This window comes from Oryctolagus cuniculus, chromosome 6 (genome assembly GCF_964237555.1).
Source record: "Oryctolagus cuniculus chromosome 6, mOryCun1.1, whole genome shotgun sequence".
NCBI classification, from domain to species: Eukaryota; Metazoa; Chordata; class Mammalia; order Lagomorpha; family Leporidae; genus Oryctolagus; species Oryctolagus cuniculus.
Genome location: NC_091437.1, coordinates 41,395,928 through 41,416,228, shown reverse-complemented (window position 1 = coordinate 41,416,228; position 20,301 = coordinate 41,395,928). Strand labels below are relative to the sequence as shown.

Here is a 20,301-nt window from a genome sequence, read left to right as displayed (position 1 = left end):
ATATGTAAAAATGTGTATGCAGTACATACAGTACATGTACCTGGACATATAGGATACATATAAGAAACTTCAAAAATTGATGGAAAATGGAGTTAAAAAGTAAGTTTATTTTGGTGTGAAAAATGTGAAATACATGCATAGTTCTTTTCTTGGTATCCATTTCCATAAACTTTTTGAAGATCCCTTGCATGTATACATACACTGTACTTCTACTATGTACACATGTCTTTCTAATGTCATTAAAAATTAGTTAACAATTATGACACACATAGAATATTTTTCAAACCATTACTCTATTTTAATTATGGGTGGGGCAGAGAGAGAATTCCCATCTACTGGTTTACTTCCCAGTGGCTATAAGAACCCAGACTGGGTCAGGGCTGAAGCTGGGAACCCAAACCAGTTCTCCCACATCGGTGTCATGAATCCAACAACTTGAGCATCACCACTGCCTCCCAGGGTCTGCATGAGCAGAAAGCTGGAGTCAGGAGCCAGAGTTGGGAGCTGAGCCTAAGCACTCTGATGTGTGTCTTAACCACTGAGCTACATGCCCACTCAGAACCCTAGTGTTTGTTGGACAGGCTGCGTTCAGTTCTTCGCTGAGAAATGTTATCTGGCCCACTTAGTAGGCAGCACAGCAAGGACGGACTCTGCACCTGTTTTTGTTTGACTCTCATCCCGAACACTTACTGATGACCTTGGATAAGTCATTTCACCTTCCTCTACCTATAAAACAAGGATTACAATGGTATCTATATCATAGGTTATCAAGGCATGGAAAATGCTTCTGTAGGGCTTGTGACAGAGTCAGTGAAAACTTGGTACCAATTTCAGAGGTGGAAGGTGAAGATTTGCTGTGGCTTCCCCTCTACCAGTGTGACCTAGCATGTCATGGTTTCCCAGCATGTGACAAAAACCCAGAGAGGCAGCCCTTTACAACTCTTAAATGCTGTCAAATTTAAGACTGGATTATTGCTGTTGCTTTTTGCCTCTATTTTCTACATGTTTCAGGAATATGTAACTTAAATTATCCAAGCATATAGCATTTTGAAGGCATCTTAAAAACTGTTTTTGCTATTTTACAATTATGGTGAGAATGATTTCTGCCTGTTATAAACAGTTTAGAGGACACCAAGAAAGCACAAGAGAAAGTAAAACTCACTCCTCAGACCTCCAGTCAGGACTAACCATGGTTGACATGTTGGTCACGGCCTTTACTTGCTACCCCTGTGGTGCCCAGGGCAGGGCACGGCAGGCTTCAGCTGTTGAATAAATGTCTGTTGACCTCAATGGGATTGACTCATTAACAAGGGCACGTGCTTATTCTGTCCCTCTTGGCCAACCTCTGACAGTTTCATTAACCCCATTAAATCATGCAGGTGCCTTTCCACCTCCTGGGTTTGTTAATCCCCATTCAGCTCCGGTAAGTTAAAACCTGGATGTATCTTATTAACCTCCATTAAACCCTATTAAATTTCTTAACTAGAGTCTTAGTGACTTCTTGGAATCTCTCATTAAAGTTTAGTCAATCCAGTTGATCAGGACAAGGTAACTGTTGTGGCTGCACAGCTTCAAAGCTTGGCATTCTGAGTTCTCTGTTGGCAGGACTGACAACAGTGTCCCCAGGGCTGGATAAAGGTTGGATTTGGGCCCAGAAGTGCCTCTAGCTGTTACTTCAGCAAGTTCCTCACCCTCTCCCAGTCTGTATTTATACCTCTATAAATTGGAGTTAATAACAGTTCCTATTTTATATGATTGAGATTAAGTGAAATAATGCACATAAAACTATTAGCACATTGTCTGGTGTACACTCTGTACTTGATAGCTACTATTATTCCTGGATGTGGAAAAGCCTTATAAACTAAGTTTCATAAGTGAAAGCTTCAGGTGCAGGCATTTATAGTGTCCTACATACCAGGCATTGTGTTAGAATCTGTGGGCTGGTCTCATTCTGATTCTGTCCACTGAAGACCACCCATTTGAATGATGTGTCTTAACGGTGTCTTTGTGGCTGCCATGTCACTCTATGTGCTCAGGCTCTGACACTTCTGAGCTGTCTTGATGTTGAATGTGGCTGCTTTTCTGACCTGAATCTTAGGGGGCTGGACCCAGTGGTTCTCAAACCCAGATGTGCAAGAGAACTCCAGGGGGTTTTGTAAAAATATAGTTTCCTGTGGCCCTAACTGGAGACTTTGATTTATGTAGATCTCACTGGCTGGTAACTTTTACCTAGTATTCCAGTGAGTGAGGCTGAAGCTGCTCACCTCACCACTAGGCCTGGGCAACCTCAAGACCAGAAAAGTGCTTCTCTACTTTACTAAGCTTAAGTCTTACCCGGGGAAATTTATTTTTATTCATTTTTTAAAAGGATTTTGCTTAAAGTTTTTGTGGAGTTATAGTGTGGGTGGGTTGGGGAATCTTCCATTCACTGTTTCAATTCCCAAATGGCCATAATGGCTTAGGTTGGGCCAGGCTGAAGTCAGGACCTTAGAACTCTATCCAGATCTCCCTCATGAGTGGCAAGAGTTGAAGTACTTGCCCATCTTCTGCTATTTTTCCAGGTGCATTAGTAGGGAGCTGGATCAAAAGCAAAGTAACTGGGACATAAACTGGTGCTTTGATATGGGATGCTGGCATAGCAAGCAGTAACCTGCTGTGCCACAATGGCCTGGGAAATTTATTCTAATTTAAAATTATTTGAAAAGTAGAAAGGATAGAGACTAATGGAAAATGAGGGCTCGCATCTGCATCTACTGGCTCACTCCCCAAATATCTGCAATGGCTTGGGCTTGGCAGAGCTGAAGCCAGAGCTGGGAGCTTGATGTAGGTCTACTACATAGGGTGGCAGAGACCCAAGTACTGCCTCCCAGGGTGTACAGCAGGCAGGCAGTCAGTTTGGGAAAAGCTTGGGAACAAAGCACCTTGTTGCAGTTCAGTGTGTGAGGGGACAGAAGACAGCAGGCAGCCTCAGTGGTTGAATATGAAGTACGGAGGGAAGCAGAGGAGTAGAAACAACTACTTACGCTAAGCCTCAAATGGAGACCACATGGTAGGAAAACTGGAATTTCCTTTGCTGTCAGAAGATCAACTCTGGGGTCCTGTAAACAACAGAGCCCTTTAGCAACAATCCACCTGATCCTGGGGGCTCCTGGCAAGAGCCAGAACTCCCCACCCACCATGTCCTCGTTAACACCTCATGGGGCATCACTCTCCATGACGTTCACAGGGAAGTGGAATTAGAAGATGATGAAGACTGTGAGAGGATCTGGACTTTTAAAATTTGTGGTTTAAAACTTAAGAGCTAGGATACATTACTTCTATTTAACTAGTACAATAAAGAAAACCATTCCATTTCTTTTCCCTCTGCTGAGGACAGAGGTCTAGTCAAACAGCACTAACGAGGAATTTGAAGCGAGTCCTGGGTTTGAGGCTGGGCAAAGGGATTCATTCCACAAGGCCCTGGACCTCATCAGAAAAGCTCAGTCAACAGTCCAGACTTCTCAAACCACAGTGTGCAAGGGACTGTTTCCCTGGGTCCTTGTTAACAATGCAGCCTCTTCTTCAGGGCATGGCTGGCAGAGGAAGGAAGAGACATTCTGCATTTCTTCCAAGTGCTTAGGTAATACAGCAACTTTAAATGGCTACAGCCTATATGCCATTAAAATTGAGTTTGGGGGACATTTACATAAATGTCTGGGCTTCCAGTTCCTGTAGTTAAATTACAAAACTTTATCACACATGGCAACAATCCGTAGGAGATGAACAGTGGCTGCCTGTGAAGGGATGTGTTTGCCAAGGTGTAGATGCCCCTTGCAGGCATTTTAATTTGCAATCCTTTTACTTGGCTCAAGACTCTCACATCATGGACAGACAGGGGAAGACCCAGAGAGTAAACTCTGTTGCCCTTGATATCTCATATGTGACACAGAAGTCAAGCTTCAGATTCAAGCTGTTTGGGCCTGGCCAGCCTCTTTCTAGGAAAGTAACTGGGAGAGGGAGACCAGAATGTGGGTACAACCACCTGTGATCTGAACAAACTGTGTGTGCTCTAGGGGTGAGGGGGAAATGTAGGTGCTGGAAGCAAAGACTGCGGACATCAATCACTGTAATACACAAAGGCCCAAATGTGGAAGTGAAAGCACCTCAATTCTGAGTAGAAATTCAAAGGACACAGAGTGTCTCTTACTCATTCAGATCATTTATTAAGAGCGAAAAGTCGGGCCATCTCATCTCTGTGATACTGCAACATGAAAAGTCACATACATACTAAAGACCTCATAGAATTGAGAGCCTTTCAAACAGTACAGAGCCATATATTATAAAATTAAAACACAAACGATCCCCCAAATTTGGCAGGAAACAAGTACAATATGAGGAGGCCTGGAATGGAAGGGCACTTACTTTTCAATAAGGCAGTTACAAAATGGAGAAAGGAAAGATCCATACCCCAAAATACTCTGATGAGCATAGGACGACAGTGATGTTGAACAGGGATCCTGTGCAACCCTGTGTTGCTGGCAAATGTATTCAGCAGATGAAAGCAACTGAAGGGTTTCTGTGACAAGACACAAGCTTGATGCAACAACTGAGTGCAGACATTTCTGCCTCAAGAGGTCCCACTTTGCCTCAGGCAGGATTCTACCACTAACAGCAATCTACTTTATCCTTCCTAACAATAAATGTGGGAACAGTCTATAATAATGAAAGGAATAGGCAGCACCCTAAAGCACCATGCTTCCCAGGGCATGATCTTGAGTTCACCTGTTATTGAACTGCCTAGCTCAGCAGGAGGGCCAGGGCCAGGGCCAGGGCCAGCTGAATCAGACACTCTCCAAGGACTGCCTGGGAGGTGGAAGTTTGACCCATCACACCCCAAGCCCATTTCATGAGAATTAAGATTCTATGACAACAAGACACCTTCCACTAGAACTTCTGATCCCGGGTCTTCTATTATAGGATAGATCTGTTTTCCCTTTTTACTAGTTTTGCAAAACTCAGCTGGTCCAATCATTTCACTTGCCCTTAAGTTCTGCAGGTCAGTTCATAGTCCCTGAGAGCCAGGGTGGCCTTGGCAACTTCTGCTCAGTTACAGATTCTCTAGAATCTGAGGACAGCTTACTTTTTCAACTGAACTGATCTTTCCATGAGTCAGAAAGTGAGCAGAATGCTGGACAGGTCACAAGGACTACAGGTTAGTCTGATAATGCCATGTAAACTCAAGCAAATCTTGTATTGAATTTCAGCTTTATTTTTAAAAATTTATTGGACAATTCAACTTTACAAGACTTTCAGTATGGCACTTCTCTGATACGGAATCATGACTCCCCACCCCCATGTTCTTAGCCTTTGTCTTCTCAGTGAAAACAGTGTATGAAGTTGCTATGGGAATCACAAGGAACACACTGTTGGCAACCATGGAATCTTTAAACTCCATGGGAAGCAATGACATTATTTTACAATGTCCTAGGTCAGGTTTTGCCTAAGCAATGTGGTGAGCATTAGTTTTTGTGGGGCAAGCACACAAATAAGGCCTCATCTGTCTTAGGTGATTTTTTTGTTTTGTTTTTTTAAAGCAAGCTGTTAACATCCCCTCTACTTCCTGCCACATGCCACCACTTTGGCAAGAACAAAGGAGAATAACCAGGCTGATGGGGTTTCCTCCACATTCTCCAACAAGGAACTAAGTGGACACAGGGCAAAGGACAGTTAGGACATGAGAATGTCTATGTCCTAGTTGCTCCATTCAAAAACACACTATGCCCTTGGATAGTGCAATTAGGGACTTTGCCAAGATGAATAACTTGTTCCACATGGGTCCCATGGGGCCGATGGAAATGACAGAGAACACAGAAAAGCCAGAGGTTTACAAGGATAGAACAAGTTCCCCCAGGAGGTAGTGAGTTCTCTGTCCTCAGAGGTGTTTAAGTCCAGACTGCTCAACCCCTTGTTGGGATGGTTGTAAGCAGAATGTCAGCACCTATGGGGAGACTAGGCCAGGCAATTTAAGGTCTTTCCACAATTTTGGTGTCTTATCCTTGTAATGACAGTCTTCAGGTGATTTCCATGGACCAATTCCCCTTGGACCCACACCCAGGACAGCCTACTCAACAAGCAAGGCCCTGAGAGTAAGTTCCCATCCCCATCCTCCCCCTCCCACCAGGCAGATGTTCTGCAGGACACCAACAAAAAGTTCCCACAAAATAAATAGCGCAAATGCCAAGGTTAGATTCAACATTCCAGCTGCAAACATTAGTATCTGTTCAAGAGGCTCATAGTAACTATTTAGCTACAAGAGGAACATCTAATAACTCAGCAGCTGTAACACATAAGTGAAATTCCTCTTCAGTTTACAACACTGGTCTTGAATCCTTTGGTTTTTCAATCTTTCATGAGATTCAGCTTTGATCATTATTACATGTTTTCGCCAATCTAAGAGTTTGTTCTTCAAATAAGAAATTTGTCCATTTGTTTTTTAAAAACAAAGTGAAACAACATGAATGGCAGGACATTGATGTTTCCTTGTGATGACCTTCAGGGCACATCAAAGAACCATGCCACGCTGGAATTGAGAGGCAGGGCCCATACTTGTTAAGACAATGCCAGTTCTGGATTTCAAATTCCAGTTTTGCCCAGGAGCACCAAGAGGAAAGAAGGTAATGCTGCAACATCACAGGTGGAGAGAAGCGCACGAGTCTGACTGGTGGTATAAGAATGCAGGCAGCCAAGGCGAACACTGCTTTCCCCAACCCCACTGCTCTCTACAGCCAGATTCTGTTGTTTTGGAGGGCCTGGCTGTTGCTCATAGGCAGAAGTCTTCTGCCCACAGATGAAGCTGTCAGAAACTGCGGAAGAGGCTAAGGCAAGTGGTTTAGTGGTTTCATGAAAGAACAGACTTTTGGACATGAATAAACGTTAAGTTCAAATAGCTTTGTCTTTTCTCTCAATTGACCTGTTTTTAAAAGGTTGAAGATGCCTACAACTTCCAGTTTCCAAAAGCACTTTTCAAGACAACATGAGACTCAAGTGTGCACAGCCTCTGGCTGAAGGTCACAAGTCGCCCAGGCTTCCGTTTGGAATAAAAGCAGTCTTACATACACATGTCAACATGTGAATCCTGATACCACATCTTCTTGGACGAGAATGCACTGCTGTTTCTCTCCACTGGGAAAACAGATTTGCTGTTAAAGGAGCTGTGACATGACTACATACTCACAATTTTGGTTTAAATATCAGAAAAATATACTTTCTTCCTCAAAAAGAAACATTTCCAGAGAGAACATTAACGATGCCTTAACCTGCAGGCTCCATCTGCCAAACTCCAGCCCCCGATGAGGCTTCTTGATGTCTCTATCAATATCCTTCAGCTGTAAGTAAGGAGACAATCACTAAATATACACTGGATCTGAATGAGAATACTCAAGAGTACCTTGACATGCCAGACACAGCCAAGTGTATCAAAACAGGATCCCTTCAGAGTTCAGAGCATTGTCTATGTACATTCATTTACACACATGTAAAAAAGGCTGCAATCTGCCAGACATGCACTTTGAACACTGGTGACAGCGTTGCTGCAATGAAACACACTGCATGTTAGTGACAGGGGTGGCTCTGTCCCCATTCCACAGAGAGCATGGTACTCTGCTCACAGAACTGAAATCTTCAGACACTGCCACCCTGCTCAGTCGGGGTTTTGTTTTGACTTCTTGCCTATGGTGCTCAGATTAAGCCATTTATGAGACATGGAAACTCTGCCAGCCAGGCTGTGCATTACTCCTTTTATTATTTAAGGCTTAAGAAACAACTAAGAATTGAAACTGAGAAGCAAAATGACACCTTTGACCATCATATGTCATCATATGTATCAAGATTGGTCAGATACTAGAATCCAAATTTTTTTCTCTCAGCCTTCTACCCCCAACACAATGATCATAGAGAGAATTTTGCAAAAGCATATTTTTGGATATAAAGCTTTGTTTTCCCAGGATACTTTGGTTCTGATAAAATTAGCTAGAAGAATGACTTACTGACAAAAACAAAAATCAGGCCATTATTAATACTTTAAAAATTATTTTAAGCAATCTTTCTCCCTAACAGGGAAGCAAATTGCTCACAAAAATGAGCATCAGATAGCACTAACCTTGGTTGCTCAAATTCATGATGTGCTGTCTACCAGACAGAGCCCAGGGACTTAAGGACAGCCGTACTTTCTACCCCACAGCTGAGCTTCTGAGCAGGAGTCATATGGTCCTTGGCAGCTTTCCTGGTGGTCATGAACTGAGGATTAATACTTCTGAAAACATTAGCCCCAAACCAAAATTGCTCAGTTTGTCAAAGCATTTATTGCCCAGGATCTTGGCTCAAGTCTTAATAACTTCATCCCAAAAGTGAAGCACAGAGGGGTGTGCAAAGTACCACGTCTCCTGTGAGAAACATTTATCAGTGTTTCTGAAGCCTTGACAAACCGGGGCATGCAACTGCCCTGAAATACTCTTTTGATCTCAAACTTCCTTGTCCTTCCATCAGGAGTCCCTCCATACTTTAGCAGTTAAGTGCTGAACAACAAAAGTAGCACAGGTCTCTGTTACAAGAGCAAGGAAGCAGATGTTACAGGGCTGGCACTGCTTTGACAGCTTAGACAACTCAATACTGATCAAATGCCCCCTGTGGACAAGGGCAAGTGAAGAGACCAATGTCAAATTGATAATGACAAAAAAATCCGCAACAAAGCAGGCCATCTACATACCCAGTGGTCAGTGTGCAAGTCCATCAGCTACACCCTATCCTTATTCCAGGGCTATGTCCCAAAGGTGGCAGCCTGGTATTGCAAGGTGACTACCAAACTATTTCTTATCCCACATTTTTCAGCAGAATAGACTTAACACTTTATTGAATTCTGCAATACATAGTTTTCCTTTAATTCTTTTTATGATCCTGTTTGTTTCAGTCCAGTAGTTATCTTAAAAGTCTGTCTATACACATGCTGAGTCATGAGAATATAATCCTCTTGACCAAAAAGATTTACAGTATCATCATTCAAACTTTTATTTACAGTAAAACTGAACAGTCTTTAAATGTAGCAGATATCACCTGTGCATTAGGCATTATGCTTTGTTCCTTTAAGATGAGCTTTGTCTTCACTCAAGCTGCTTGCTGCCCTCTGATTTCTGGTCCAGTCTACTCTTGTTACTCTTCACCATGTAGATGAAGTAGGCGAGGGTCTCTTTTTCATTCACAGGTATGTTCCTGAAGTGTCGGCTGACAGTCTATGTGGAAGAGAAACCAAAATCCCTTAAACCTGTACAATTCAGGGTGACAAATTCAAAACTGTGCAAAAGAGGGGACAAGGACTCGCTTGCAGTGCTGTGGTGGAAATTACAGCTACTGCAGAAGTTCTTGCAACAATGTACAATGGTGACTTGTTTTCCAGAATTCCAGAAGTAGAACTTTAACCTACCAAGGTACAGTTCTATTTTAGTGGCAGCCAATCATCCATCATGATCATTAAATTCCATGAAGAGACCAACTGCTCTGCTTAGTCAGCTGCTACCAAACCTGTCAGGCCCTGGCATGGGTGGAAACATATTTTATAAAAAGTTGTGTTAGGGGGCTGGCATTGTGGCATAACAGGTTAAGCTGTGGCCTGCAATGCCAGCATCATATATGGGTACTGGTTCAAGTCCTGGCTTCTCCAATTCTGATCCAGCTCCCTGCTAATGTGCATCCGAAAGCAACAGACAATGGCCCAAGTCCTTGGGCTCCTACACCCATGTAGGAGACCAGGAAGAAGCTCCTGGCTCCTGCCTGGACAGCCTTGGCTGTTGTAGCCAATTGGTGAGTGAGCCAGCAGATGGAAGATCTGTCTCTTCTCTATTTCTCATTTTCTGTATAACTCTGCCTTTCAAATAAATTATATCTTTAAAAAAATAGAAATTGTGTCAGATGAATATTCAACTGAACTCGTGTTTGAACCCAAGAATCTCTCTAAGTACTTAACTTTCTCTTTAAAAAAAAAAAAACATTTATTTATTTATTTATTTGAAAGGTAGAGTTATAGAGAGGCAAAGAGAGAGATAGAGAAAGGTCTTCAATCCACTGGTTCACTCCCCAGATGGCTCCAACGGCCGGAGCTGTGCTGATCCAAAGCCAGGAGGTTCCTCTGGGTCTCCCACACAGGTACAGGAGCCCAAGGATCTGGGCCATCTTCTACTGCTTTCCCAGGCCATAGCAGAGAGCTGGATTGAAAGTGGAGCAGCCAGGACTTGAACCAGCACTCATATGGGATGCCGGCCCTGCAGACTAGGGCATTAATCTGCTGCACCACAGCACCGGCCCCTATAACTTTCTCTAAAAGACACAATAGATTTGAAGGAAAAGTCATCATTTACTATAGTCCTGATGCTGGGCTTTATTTGCTAAGTTTTGAGAACACAGGTCTACTCTTGCCTCACCTCATCTTGCCTGCCATGTATCTGAGCAGTGCTTGGGTCCCTGCTACTCAAATGGGAGATTCAGATAGAGTTTGAGGCTCCTGGTTTCAACCTGGCCCATCCTTGGCTGTTGCAGGCATTTGGACAGTAAGTCAGCAGTCTTAAGATCTCTCTCGGGGCCGGCACTGTGGTATAGCAGGTAAAGCCTCCACCTGCGGTGCCGGCATCCCATATAATGTTGGTTTGCGTCCCAGCTGCTCCACTTCCAATCCAGTTCTCTGCTAAGCAGAGAAAAAAAAAAAAGCAGTGGAAGATGGTCCAAGTCCTTGGGCACCCACGTGGGAGACCCAGAAGAAGCTCCTGTCTTCAGATCAGCACAGCTCTGGCCACTGTGACCAACTGGGGAGTGAACCAACAGACGGAAGACCTTTCTCTCTCTGCCTCTCTGTGTAACTCTGACTTTCAAATAAATAAATCTTTAAAAAAAAAAAACTCTTTTGAATAAATAAAAATAACAAAAAAAGAAAAAAGTCCAATAGAGCATCTGGCTTAGCAGTTAAGATGCCTACATCAGGGGCAAGCATTGTGATGTATTGGGTTGGGTCACTGGCATCCCATATGGGCACCAGTTTGAGTCCCAGCTGCTCTACTTAACAATCCAGCTCCCTGCTAATGGCCTGGGAAAAGCAGTGGAATACGCCCAAGTGTTTGGGCACCTGCCAACCACATGGCAGACTCGGATGAAGCTCCTGGCTTTGGCCCAACCCTGCCCAATCTCTCTTTCTGTAACTCTGACTGTACAAACAATAAATCTTAAAAAAAAAAAAAAGTCCCACCCTGTATTACACCCTGGGTTCGATTTATGGCTCTTAGCTTCCTGCTAATGCAGATGCTGGGGGACAGCAAGAGACGGCTCACAAAGCAGGGTTACTGCCGATCCCATGAGAGACCTGGACTGAGTTCTCGGCTTCTGGATCTGGCCCAGATCTGGCTGTTGTGGGTATTTGAGGAGTGAACCAGAGGATGGGAACTGTTTCTGCATCAAATGATAATCAAAAGGTCCAGTAGAACATTATTTGTATTAGACTGATTTTGAGATTGAAGAATTCCATCTGCTAGTTCACTCCCCAAATGTCTGTAATAGCAAGGGCTGAACCAGGTGGAATCCAGGACTCCATTCAGGTCCCCCACAATGGTGGCAGGAACCCAATGCTTCAGATATCACCTGTTGCCTCCTAGGATGTTTATTAGCAGGAAACTGGATTAGATGCACAGCCAGGACTGACACTCAAGGGCTCCAATGTGGCATGTGGGTATCCTAAGCATCAACTTAATTGCTGGGTCAAATGCCTAACCCTGCTATGTGATTTTAAGCAACTCTATTCCTCTCCCTGTGTCATGTTTTCTTTTTTAGAAATTGGGCTTTTTTTACTTTTTTTTTTTGACAGGCAGAGTTAGTGAGAGAGAGAGAGACAGAGAGAAAGGTCTTTCTTTCCGTTGGTTCACCCCCCCAGATGGTTGCTACGGCTGGGGCGCTGTGCCGATCCCAAGCCAGGAGCCAGGGGCTTCCTCCTGGTCTCCCATGCGGGTGCAGGGACCCAAGCACTTGGGCCATCCTCCACTGCCTTCCCGGGCCACAGCAGAGAGCTGGACTGGAAGAGGAGCAACTGGGACAGAATCTGGCACCCCAACCGGGACTAGAACCTGGGGTGCAGGCGCCGCAGGCGGAGGATTAGCCAAGTGAGCCGTGGCACTGGCCCAAAATCAGGCCTTAAGTCTAAAATTTTGGAGTTCTAGTATATGCACCAGAGGGAATAGAAAGTTGTTTCTAGAGCTATGGAAAACATAATGAAGACATACACACTGAAGTAAAAGAGAATTAGTGTGACCATTAGAACAGCAGTGCTGGCTTTCTTTTTAGGGGGTAATTTTGTCACCTACTTCTGCTAACTGGGCCTTATTGAAGCCTGGTCTGGTCTGCAGCTTGTAGTGTCGCTTATAACGTCGCAGAGTGTTCACCTGCAGCTGGAACAGATCAACCTAGAGAAGAGAGCAGCAACATGTTAACTATCACATGACCACCCAGGGGTCACTGAGAGCCCAATACATGCCTTGCACTAAGGATGGGGGCAGGACGCTACAAAGGAAGTCTTAGAAATGGTTCACTGAGGACCAGTAACTGGCTGGGAAGACAAAAGTAACAGTGGAGAGAGTTCTGGCCGGGTGGGGTGATCCAGGAAGGGCAGTGGAGGAGAAGCTTAAGCTAAGGAGGGGTGAGCTCTAGAAGGACAGCGAGGAAGAGTAGGGAAGGAGGGAGATCACGTGTACAGAAAGCCAGGAAGTGAACAGATGGGCTACGGGTCACTGGCAATCACAGTGAGTTAAACAGAGACTGGCTGGTAGCAGGCCTTGAAAAGCAAGAGCTCCCAAAGGCAGTGGAAGGAGAGGTTTCAGGAAGATGATCTGGTGGAGATTCATTCACAGGGAAGACTGATTGGAAGCTAGGGAGCCAGAGTGAGATGATGAGGCAGTTTTGGATGGTGATGCGAGAGGGGGACACCAAGGATGGAGAGCAAAGGCACGAACCAGAGAGCTTTAGGGGCAAGGCCTGCCAGTGGAGGCCTGCCAGTGGGTCAAAAAGGACAGTGGGAGGCACTCTAGTAGTTGTCTTCCATTAGTTCTCGCCTAGCTGTGAGGTATCAGAATTCTTAATGACCCTCCAAGAGAAGGTGCAAAAGCTACTGCAGTGAACGTACAAACTGGCAACTCAGGGTCGCGGTCGCTGACTGGAAAACAGAGGGCAAGGGACCACCCACCATATTTTTTCCCTAACACAGCAAGAAAAGAAAGCTACACAGTCATGAAATATCGAAGGCCCATCAAGCTGGGCTGCCTTTACCTGCCTCTAAAAGGGATGTTCTTGCTTCAGGCAGGTGGAGAGCACTTAAAAACAAAATGAACGATCAATATGACGGACAAAAGTCCTTCATTCTTTTCAAAACATTCCTTAAACCTTTTTCTGTGTGTGTGAAAAGCAGTTAGAAATTGAACACATCCATTTCTTTAAAAATAATAATAATACTAAACGCAACAGAATGGTGCCGTAAACTAACGCTGGAAAAGGGGACCCAGGGAGGGGCAGGGGCAGGGGCAGGGGCAAGTGCCGGAATTTTCAAAGGTTTCCTCCACATCTGCAGACAAAGGCCCGCCTACTCTTTCTATTCCTACACAGTCATTTTCACTCTGAGTGCTAACAGGCAGTTGCCTTATGAAATATTCATGCATCAAATATTCAATGTACACTATAAACGGTTCTTCTTTTGCTGAGTCTTATGTGAAAACAATTTAGAAACAAAGAAAATCCAATATCCTTTCCTGGAGCCTCATGTAACAGACACTGGCACCTTGAAGGCACCATGGTTTGAGAAGCCCAGGTCTCATGATCTAGTGCAGTGGCTTTCAACACAGGACCACTGTATCCCCTGAAAGGCATTTAGCAATGTCTGGAAAGCTATTTTGACTGTCATAGCTCAAGGTATGGTATGACTGGCATCTAGTGGGTAGAATCCAGGGATCCCACTATACATCCTACAATGTATAGGACAGTCCCCCAGAATAAGAATTATCTGGTCCCACACGTCATAAGTGCCAGAGCTGAGAAACTCTGGAGCAGGATAACTGACTATGGAACAGATCCTTGGGAACCAGCCTGTACCAGGAGTCATGGAATTAGAGAGTGACAGAAAATAAGAGCTGGTAAGAACTGACGAATTTACACCTTCATCTTACAGACCACAAAACCAAGGAATAGATATCACCAAATCCTACACACTCAGTCTCTAAAGGCAAAAATAAGATTTTAAATATGTTGACATGGTGGTTGCATTTAAGCATCTTGTGAGGGCCTTCTTGAAGAAAGAAGTATGGTCTCCTGGAAAGGACACTAGAGCAGAGCTTCCCAACTCTAATCACGGATGTGACCTGCAGTCTCTGAACCTGTAAGACGACGGGACAGTCAGACCGCTGGATTTCCATGCTTTTACGTTCTCAGATTTAATATTATGACTCTACGATTTGCTTTCCAAATAAACCACTGGAGAACAAAGGGAACTAAAATTACTTCTTAGCACAAACGCAGGCCAGGGATAAGTATCACATTAGAATTCATTCCTCCAGCTTTCTCGAGCTGCTATGTTTTGGCCTTTACCTCAGGAATGTCAGTGTCGTGTTCAGGAGAATCTCCACCATCGTCACTTGTCTTCCTCTTCCTTTTATTTCGGACACTCTGGATGAAATTTTTGTGGAAATCACAGATATACAGGTGCCTTACCTAATAGGGAGGAAATTAAAGTCAGGGTTGCCAATTCCATAGAAACTGTAACAGGCATCTGTCAAATGATGGGGCTGTTTTTCTTTGTGGGGCATTGGAGAGAGACAGAGGAGTGGGCTATACTTCCGGAAGCTCACCACTGAACTGGAAAACTAGAACACACATGGAGAAACCAAGTCACCATTGAACTGTAAAGACACTGAGCAAAGGAAAAGATCCCTGGTCAATCGGTGTGGAGGCTCCCGGCTCTGCAGGCAGAGGGGAAGGAGAATCAAGACTCAGAAGTCATCATCCAGTTATGATGACAAAGGGGTGAATGAGGAGGCCCAGGGCACACAGCATCAGTTGGGTGGTAGTGACTGTCTGTGTAGGGGCTCAAGAACAGTTTAGATATTCCTTTAGATAAGACAGACTCCCTCAAGGTTTTTGAAGCAAGGAGTGATGTGACATTTCCAGGTCTATAAAAGTCATGACTTTACAATGGGGCTGGAACATGCTGTCCTGGGAGAAGGGAAGCAGGCAAGATGGGCTGTGATAACAGTCCATGGGACACCCTATTTTAACACTGAGATAGTTACTATTGCAGGATAGTTCCTTAAAATTCTTTATTAGCATGTATCACTAAAATTTTTTTTCATGTATCAGTCTAATTCTTGTATTACCTCACATATGATCTACCAGGAGAGAGAAAAATGTGGAAATTCTCACAAAGTGGAACAACATAAAAGAAGCTGGATCTTACTGCTTATTTCCTAATACAAGCTGCAGATATTCTGGCAATGAGGTGGTAACATCAGCTAAGATGTGAAGAATATGTATATACGTACTATGTTTTTATTTAAAGATATAAGTACCAGGGTTGGCGGAGGAACCATTCCAAAGCCTTAAGAAACCTAATGCCTTTATAAATGACTAGGGGTTGTTGATGTTGAAACAGCTGCTACACAAATGTTCTGGAGAGATTTAGGAATTTAAGTCTATTCCTTAAATCCTTAAAGATAAAAGTAAGCTGACAGGAAATTAGCATCAATTAAGTCAGTCCTTTTTGTAAAGAAAATAATGAATGAAAACTTCATTTAGTCAGATGAATTACCAATTCTGTGTGGTTAGATTAGTGAGCTATACACAGTTTTAAGTTTACATCGTGGTGGTGTTTAGTAGACAGCAGGTACTCTATAAAAGCATCCATAAGGCAATCTCCATAGGCCACATGAAGAAAGGTCACCACTTTCATGGTTATGAAATGGAATAGCTTTGCCAGATTCAACTCCATCAAAGGATCTTTTCGACAGGGCACAAGCCATTATCCCAAAGAATCTGACCTAGCCGATTTACACTTCATACATTATATATATATATATATATATATATATATATATATATATATATATATATGAAGGTACTTCAAAAAGTTCATGGAAATATGTTATGAGAAAACTATGTATGTGCTTCAAATCTTTTCACACCAAAATAAAGTTTTAATGCCATCTTTCCATGCAGTTTCTTTAGTGCCCATGTACTACTAGACATGATTTTCTCCTGTAAGTACACCCTGAATTCCTGATAGGAACCTGGTCCTCCACGTTAGCTAGGCTGGCATGTGAATGTTTAGAGACCAAGCCGCAACTCAAATTCAGAGTGACAAGCATGGTGGTGTAACAACAGGCAGATTAGGTGATTTCCTAAAGCTTTGGCTGGGAGACATCAGGTCTTAACATTAGAATAATGGAATCCTAGCTGGAAGAGAACTTAGCAATCACCAATGCAAACTCATTGGCCCCAATCTCAATTTCTAGAAGGGTAAACAGAAAGGACCTGACCAAGGTCACTAAAGTATTCTAACTCTGGGTACATGTACTTTCCTAGGCTACATTTTTTCCTTTATTTAATTCTCAGTTCCACTTTTCTCCAGAAAAAAGAAAAAAAAAACAAAATACATCAATTGGAGAAATGTTTTCAGGTATACTTAGTCTGAATGTCAGAACATGGCTGACAACTACATAAAATGAGTCAAACTGCCTGCGTTAGATTTTTGATGTTGTTACAAAGGTTTTCTGCTAGACTCGTCTGTTTCTCCTTAACCATTTTCAAGTACATGCCAATTTGAACAATTCAGAGCTTTTGAGGGTGGGGCCTTCCGGGTGAGAAGGAGGCAGGAGCGTGGCAGCAAAGGCTATAGTGTTGTTTTCCCCCATTTCACTTTTCAGTAACAGCGAAAAATTCTCATAACACAGCATTTACTTGGAATTGAATTCCTGCCCAAGCCTGTGAGAATGAAATAGAATCGCTTTCAGAAATAATGACTCCACAACACCATCTTGAAACCAATTGTAGTGACTCCACCTGAGAACTCTGTTCCTTCGAAGCATTACCTTCTGGGAAGGCTAGTGCTAAGCTGAGGCTTGCCTCTCTCCTGGAGGGCGCCTGTGCAATGATCAACACAGGTTTTCCAGTGGGGTCAATAGCTTAACAGAGCCCTAGCTGCAGGAGCAAAATCAGGTGTGAAGGCATATCTTTCTTTTTTTTTTTAAGGACTGGGTAATATTATAAGTTGCTTAGGTAAAAGCTTCTAACATCTATAGAGAAGACAGGGAGTATTTCCAAATGGATGAATTCACTGCTGTCCCACAATTAAGCATTTCACTGACACTTGACCTAATCAGGCACCACCAAGGTGTCTAGTCAGTCCTTTGTTCCAAAATGAGTATCTTTCATTCATTCAGATTTATAATAAGAAAGCCATTAACTTACCCCAGCAGCAGATGCATTATAATGACAAACATTAAATATATTAGAGGGAGGGAGGGAAAGGCCTAGAAGAAAGGATAGGGAAGACTTTTTATGAAAGACTTAACAGCCGGCACAGTGGCTTAGCAGGTAAAGCCTCTGCCTGCAGTGCCGGCATCCCATATGGGCATTAGTTGAGTCCGGGCTGCTCCACTTCTGATCCTGCTCTCTTCTGCAGCCTTGGAAAGCAGCGGAGGATGGCCCAAGTGCTTAGGCCCTTGTACCTCTGTGGGAGACATCGAAGAAGCTCTTGGCTTCGGATTAGCCCAACTCTGGCTGTTGTGGCCATTTGGGTTGTGAACCAGCAGATGGAAGACCTCTCTCCCTTTCTCTGTTTCTGCCTCTAACTCCGTATTTCAAATAAAATAAATAAATCTTAAAAAAAAAAAAAGACTTACTGAAGAAGTGCACATGGGGCTTGGAAGTAAACTAGATAATGTATTTAAGATACAAACCAGCCTCTGTGGTGCTCTGTGTATTTGGCACCAACCCTTCCTGTATCTGGGTTTCAGTGTCAACAATAAAATCTGAAGTGGAAAAACGGGCTTCCTCTAATTTTAACAAACCGTCTCTGATTTCCCTGAACTGTAGAGGAATTCTGGCCCCAAAAGAGAACGGATATTAACCACCTAAGCTCTTAGCTAGTCTACCTGCATGTTAAAACCCCCTTAACTCATTTCCAATTCCTAAACAAGAAGCAGCCGCAGCCACTTAAGGCTTGCAGCAACAGATGTCAAACCAAAAAGTTCTTAATTGGTTGACAATAGGCACAGCTTTAGAATTGTTAACTAGAAGTGGTGAAATCACAGAGGAAAAGTTTCCTATAATTAGGCACAAGGCAGGGCAAGCCTATTCAAATTTCAATCTCCATTTCCCACCTCCGCATTCCTAAAGGCGCTACCCCAAGGAAACCGAATCTCCCCACCTCGCCCCCTCCCCCGCCCACTCCCAGTGACTTGACTGTCAGTGCCATCTCCTAAGACCTGGTCGTGGCCTTATTCCTGCCATATCCTGGAAACACCCACTCCCAGAGTCGTAGCCTGAGAGGCGATCCTCTGCGGAAAAGGAGGCCGCGGGGGACAGGGAAGTCGCTGCTGCCACCTCTCCCAGTCTGAAGAAACAGCAGCGTTCTTAGAAGGAGCCAGAAGTTGGCCAACAGCCGGGTCCCTTCATCACCCCCTCCCCGATTCTTGCACCTTCGTGGGCCAACAAAATTAACCCACCTCCTCCTGCTCGAACATCTGAGCCAATAAAACGAGCTAGAAACTGCTGTCCAATCTTCCCCGGCAGGAGGAGTCCTCGCACCCCCCGCCCCCAACCTCCCGGATCTCAACAGAATCACAGCCAGGGCAGGTCCGCGCTTCAGCGGCCTCCGAAATCCCGCGGCCAGCTCCTCGGGCTGGCAGATGAGGGGCGGCGAGGCCGGCGGTGGGGAGCGCCCGGGGCGTCCCGGCCGCGGCCCGGGGCAGCACACAGCGAGCGGCAGGGCGCGGACTCACGCTCTTGTCGATGTCCAGCTTGAGTTTCTTCTGCGAGATGCTCTTCTGCACCCTCTTGCTGAAGGAGGCGTTGCCCGCGGGCCGGACGCAGCGCTCGCCGTCCTCGATGAGGCAGCAGCTCTGGCCGTAGCCCGGGGCGGCGGCGGCGGCGGCGGCGGCAGCGGCGGCGTTGGCGGCGGAGGCTGGGGGCCCTTCGCGGCTGTCCTCCTCGGTGCTGAAGCCGTTCATCTCCCCGCCCCGCGTCGGCCCCTCTGGGGGCAGGGCCCCCTGCAGGCCACTCCGCGGCCGCGCTCCCTGCGGAGCAGGTCGCCGAGACCCCCGCACCCGAGAGTCCCAGAGTCCGTCTCCAGACCAGGGCTGCCCTGCCCCGCGTCCCAGAGGCCCTGCTCCTGCAGCTCTCGGCCCCGAGTCTACGGAAACCCCCTTCCTCCTGGCCAGAGGCCCCGGGGTCGACTCCCGCGGCTCGCAGGGCCCCGCTGGGGGTCACCCGGAGGCCCCTCTTGCTGGGAGCTCAGAACCGCTACCCTGAGGCGCGGGCGTCCGGGAGGGCGTCCCAGGAAGCGGCCGCTCCCCAGGGACTCCGGGCCGGGGTTGCCAGGGGGTTTCGAAGGCCCCTGCCGGCTCCCGCCTTCTTTGGGCAGCGGGGCAAACTCGCTGCTGGGCAGCTCTCCCCTGGTGGCGCGGCCTCCCCGCGCGGGGCCCGGCCTCGAACCCGCGGCGCCCGGGCCCCCCGCGCCGCGTCCGGCCCGCCCCACCCCTGCAGCCTCTCGGCTGCTCCCCGAGTCCCGCGGCAGCCCCTGGGCGGCCCGGCCGCCGCCCGCCCAACGCGCCGCACCACAACAGTTCTCTCCCCCCCGCCCTCTTCGGGACAGCGGAAGTCCTGCCTCCGCACGCCTATTGGTCGCATTCGCTCTCAGGGCGGGGTCGTCGCCGCCGCTGGCGCGCTCCATTGGGCACCACTGCCGCCAGTCTCCGGCGCCAGGCTACTTCCTGGACTCTGCTGGGATGGGTTCAAAGTAGAGAAAGTGGAAGAGGGAAGAGTTCCTCGGGCGAGGGAGGGGAACTAGGGCGCAGATTGCCCAGCCCCAGGGAGGAATGATGACCAAGGGTCGGGAGGGACGGAGGGCAAGACTCCGAGAGCAGCGGAATGTATTCGGAAGCCGACAGAAGTACAGACGCGGGCGGGGGCGCAGAGGGACAGGCTTGGGGGAGGGGCGTGTGCGAGGAGACCTAAAGGGGATAGCGGTCCTGTCACGAG

General features: G+C 45.9%; 1 protein-coding gene across 5 annotated transcripts; it reads right to left on the bottom strand.

Annotated features, from left to right (window-relative positions):
• Positions 1-4,176: 4,176 nt before the first annotated feature.
• SAP30L (SAP30 like) lies at positions 4,177-19,895 on the bottom strand. Of its 5 annotated transcripts, XR_007918998.2 has the most exons (6): positions 19,044-19,895; positions 14,635-14,757; positions 12,369-12,467; positions 9,088-9,263; positions 8,138-8,260; positions 4,177-7,364 (listed from the first exon to the last, which is right to left on the bottom strand). XR_007918998.2 is itself a non-coding variant. In XM_017341210.3 (5 exons), exons 1-4 carry the CDS (start codon positions 19,269-19,271, stop codon positions 9,135-9,137), a joined length of 579 nt encoding a protein of 192 aa, XP_017196699.3. In that variant the 5' UTR covers positions 19,272-19,895; the 3' UTR covers positions 4,177-8,260; positions 9,088-9,134. The 5 variants fall into 5 exon arrangements, 3 of the variants coding, with proteins under 3 accessions (XP_017196699.3, XP_051700370.2, XP_017196698.3); XR_001793108.3 differs by having other exon boundaries at positions 8,138-9,263; positions 19,044-19,894; XM_017341210.3 differs by having other exon boundaries at positions 4,177-8,260.
• Between the last annotated feature and the right edge of the window lie 406 nt (positions 19,896-20,301).